This window comes from Frankliniella occidentalis, unplaced genomic scaffold (genome assembly GCF_000697945.3).
Source record: "Frankliniella occidentalis isolate FOCC.00 unplaced genomic scaffold, Focc_3.1 Scaffold144, whole genome shotgun sequence".
In the NCBI taxonomy this organism is placed as follows: Eukaryota; Metazoa; Arthropoda; class Insecta; order Thysanoptera; family Thripidae; genus Frankliniella; species Frankliniella occidentalis.
The window spans coordinates 531,617-535,883 of NW_026267271.1; the positions used below are offsets into that span (position 1 = coordinate 531,617).

At 38.3% G+C, this 4,267-nt stretch overlaps 1 protein-coding gene across 1 annotated transcript; it reads left to right on the top strand.

Annotated features, from left to right (window-relative positions):
- Window positions 1-125: 125 nt before the first annotated feature.
- Window positions 126-4,261, top strand: LOC113202560 (uncharacterized). Its single transcript, XM_052270952.1, has 4 exons — window positions 126-350; window positions 442-519; window positions 626-703; window positions 784-4,261. Exons 1-4 carry the CDS (start codon window positions 191-193, stop codon window positions 4,041-4,043), a joined length of 3,576 nt encoding a protein of 1,191 aa, XP_052126912.1. The 5' UTR covers window positions 126-190; the 3' UTR covers window positions 4,044-4,261.
- Window positions 4,262-4,267: the final 6 nt, after the last annotated feature.

Consider the following 4,267-nt stretch of genomic DNA (forward strand, 5'->3'; position numbering starts at 1 on the left):
AAAAAAACATTGTAAAGACAACATTTATATTTTACATTGTTTTACAATGGTTACAATGTTACTCATTTCATGGGGCATTTGTCTGTCATAGTTTATTCTGATGATCCATCTAATCTGCATCTGTGCTATCTTTTTAAGAATCTATTTTTTTCATTTTTCAGATACATCTGGTCATTGCAATGTTGAAGTAATGTGCCAGAAAAATTCTAAAACCATTTCAACAATGAAAGTAAAGTCTGTTGCATCATCTGAGATAGGGAAACCTAAGGAGAGACCTGTCCCATGCCTGCAATTAAGGGCAGTGAAAAGAAAATTAGATCATAGTTCAGATGATTGTGGTAGCCTCAAAGGTAATACGAACATTTCTTTTTTTTTTACAGAATTTGAATTACAGCATTGAATCTTAACTTGAAGCAGTGATTATTGTCAATTGTTTTTCAGATAAATCTAGTCTTGCTGCATCTTTATCCAAGAAGTCCAAAAAAAAGTATATTGATGATACGGACAGCGACATTGAAGGTAATTTGATTCATGGCCATGCAGTGAGATTTGGACATGTTATTTTGAAACTAGTACATTCCCGAATCAGATGAACACAGTGTTAATCTAAATATGTGTCTTTCAGATGAATCTATCCCTTCTCCACTTACTCAGCCTTCTGTAATGCCTTCCTCAAAGATAACTGCTGTTAACAAGAAGCAGGGTGTGTGTTTACTGCAATGTATATAATTTTTTTACTTACAATATAGTGACAACATTTATCTTTACTTTAACAGTTTGCAGATTTGGAGGAAATAGAAAGCACTAAGAAGAAATTGGAATGCAAGTTCTGTAACACCTTTTTCTCGTCCCGTACTAACTTAAGTAGACACAAAAAGATTTGCGTCCAAAACCCAAACAAAGTCCAGGCTAATGTCTGTCAATCATGTGGAAGGTCTTTTCCTCGATTGTACATTTTTAAGACGCACTTACAGAACTGCCAGAAATCAGAACTCAAGTCATCTTTATTCAAATGTTGTTTTAAGAAGTGCTTAAGAAAGTTTCGCTTCAAAGTTGATCTTTACGATCATTACGTTGATGCTCATCAGAAAGATGGCCTGAAGCCTCCTGAAACTTTGTTTTTTGACTCTCTCAAGGAGTTTAATGACTGGAGAGTAACCATTGAGGACGACAGTTACTCTTACTTTTCTCAGCAGTATGGGAAAAGGGAAAAGGCCTTGTACTTATACTGTCAACATGATGGGCGAGTCAAATCACACAGGAAGACAGGAGAACTGAAGAGATTAACAAACAGGAAGAATCGAAAGGGCATCATCAAGAAGGGTGCATTGTGTTTGGCTGGAATGAGAGTTTACTTCTTGAGTGATGGTAAAATTAGAGTTGTTTACAGGCCATCTCACTCTCATGCTTGCCATGCAAAGGATCTGAAACATCAACCACTGTCTGGCCCTACAAATGATTTCATTGCCAAGCAACTTGCATGGGGTGTACCGCCAAGGAAAATAGTACTTAGTTTGAGAGATGATTCTTACAAGAGGGAAAACAGGTACAAAAACACATGGCACTTAAAGAGAGACAATCTGGTCAAGGTCAGGACTATCACTGAAAGAAAAAGGAAGTGCCAGTCAAAACTGCGTTATTCAGATGATGATGCCACATCTCTGTCACACAAAGTTGATAAGCTGGTAAAGGAACGCTACAACCCGGTTTTGATGTTCAAACCTTGGATGGAGAAAACAAGATATGGTCCTGAGGGTACTGAAAATTTGCCTGATGATCTGTTCGTACTTGCCATTCAATCAGAAGAGCAGCTCAACATGATGAAGGAGGGCTGCAAGACCATGCTCATGATGGATGACACTCACGGGTTGACTCAGTATGGTTTCAAATTATTAAACCTTGTGGTTAAAGACCAGTTCAATTTAGGATACCCTGTCATGCATGTTATTAGTAGTCGAATTGATGAACCTACTTTGCAGTTTGTTTTCAAAGCTCTTAGAGACAGATGGCCTGACATTTCCATCAATTGCTGCATAACTGATGATGATCCTGCTCTAATCAATTCTCTGAATTCAGGCTTGGGATTATCTATTTGGCATATTCTGTGCATTTGGCATATTCACAGGACTCTTCAAGCAAATATTAGGATTCACATTAAGGATACAGACCTTGTACAAGAAATTTATGTGGTTATGTGCTCAATGATTGATGCAAGAACTGAAGAGGAATTTAAGAAGCTTGAGTCCGCTTTCAAGTTGACATATTTCAATGTGTCTCCTGGTCTTTCAAACTATATGACAGTGACGTTTCTTCCCAAAGCTAAGAAGTGGGCAAAATGCTTCCGCCAAGATTATCATGGAAATGTGGATACCACCATGCATGTCGAAAGTTTTCATAATATTTTGAAAACAGGCTATTTAAACCGTAAGCCTAACAAGCGGGTCGATGACCTCCTTGACCTTCTCCTTGATGTGGAAGAAGATTACTATGTCAGGTACAAGAATGCTATGATGACAGAGTCGTTATCTGATCAAGATTTTGATGCTATTCTCAAGAGGCATGACCGTGGCTTAAAAATTTCCGATTTGGATGTTACTAATATTTCAAGAGATCTATGGCAAGTCAAATCCCAGGGAACAGATGAAGACACCCACTACACTGTTGTTAAATGCCTAGATGTCTGTTCAGAAGTCCTGTGTGTCTTCACATGTTCTTCATGTGATTCACTCTGTTCACACATGTTCACTTGTACATGTGGTGATATGTTTCCCTTATGCAAACACATTCACAAAGTTTTTACTAGTCAGGACCATCACTTCAAAGGTGTTTCTGCGACCACAGACACTGAAAACCATGAACCAGAATTCTATGCCCCTGAAGCTGAACCCTCTGTTGAATCTACCTTCCCTTGCAATGGCACCTCTGCGGGCACACCTGTGAAAAATTCTTCCAAGTCATTAACCAATATTCGTGGCATGCTTGGCAATTTAGATAGTGAGCTTGATAAAAGTCCTGTGAAAAGATTCATGCTACCTCGCATTCGGAGTGCTCTTCATACACTTGTAACTGAATGCCAGGCTGTCACCCAGAGTCCTAGAGATAGTGCGCCTTCTCCTATGGATGTAAAGGTGAAGATTTCATCCCAGGCCAAGTTGGAAAGGCAGCTGAAACCACCTCTCAAGAAAGTTAAAAAACTCAAGAAAAAAACTGCCATTGAAAGACCCAACCGTCAAAGTATTTTGGAAGTTAAAAATTTTTTGATTACTGAATATACAACTCTTGAAAATGAAACAGAAATTGATGACCCAGGCGTTCTGTCATCTGAAGAAGTAGAAATCCATAAGGTTCCAGAGTCGTCTCTCCAAGTGAATAAAGTAACATTTCTTGCTGGCTTTGGTCTCAACTCTAACTACCATGGTTTTGCTCATGATGTAGTCTTACATACTGGAAAGTATGCTCTGAGTGTGGGTGACTTGAAAACTTTGGATGTTGAAGTTACAGAAGATGAGGCTTCTGCCTTGAGAAGCTATTCCAGGTCTTTTGTGTCTGGTTGGCTGTCTGACACAATTGTAAGTGCTTATCTTCATTCTCTAGAAAATTCAGTTTTGTATGCATGTGATACTACTGTTGCTGTTGGGCTCTTACAAGGCAGACCATTTCCCTCTCTCTGCACCAAACTGAATTCTAGAAATGTAATTTTATTTCCTGGGAATCCGACTGATAGTCACTGGGTAATAATTGCAATTGTTGTTAGTGAGCAAGAATTATGGTATTACAATCCTTCCTCTAAAGCAGGAGATACTCTAGTGAATTGGGAAATTAAATTTATTGAATGTATCTGTAAATTTATAAGAACAGTTTTCCCAGTGGTGAAATCTTGGACTGTCAAACGTCACTTTGACACTCAATATGATTCCATTAGTTGTGGAGTTAGAGTTTGTTGGTTTGGTTCACAGGTATCAAACGGCTTATTAACTCCCCTACCTGACCCAATAGCCTTTCGGGCCTCAATCCGGGATACATTATGGTTGAGGAAGGCCTAATGTTTGTTGGATATCTTTCATTTAAGTATTGGAGTATGTTATTGTAGGGAACAAACAAATGTACACAATATCATATTTATGCGGTTTTCCGCAAAGTTTTGTTGTCATGAAAACATGTTTCAGTAGGAGTCTGCGGCTTTGAAATCATTTGTAGAGCTAATTTATGAATTTCATTGAAATTTGGCACAATTTGCTACATTTGTCCTATCATTTTATTTTATAGA

Excerpts from the sequence above, each read along its gene's own strand:
- LOC113202560 (XM_052270952.1), top strand. The coding sequence starts at position 191 with ATGTGCCAGAAAAATTCTAAAACCATTTCAACAATGAAAGTAAAGTCT. Across the intron at positions 520-625 it reads TACGGACAGCGACATTGAAG|ATGAATCTATCCCTTCTCCA; the intron begins GTAATTTGATTC and ends TGTGTCTTTCAG. Across the intron at positions 704-783 it reads TGCTGTTAACAAGAAGCAGG|ATTTGGAGGAAATAGAAAGC; the intron begins GTGTGTGTTTAC and ends AACAGTTTGCAG.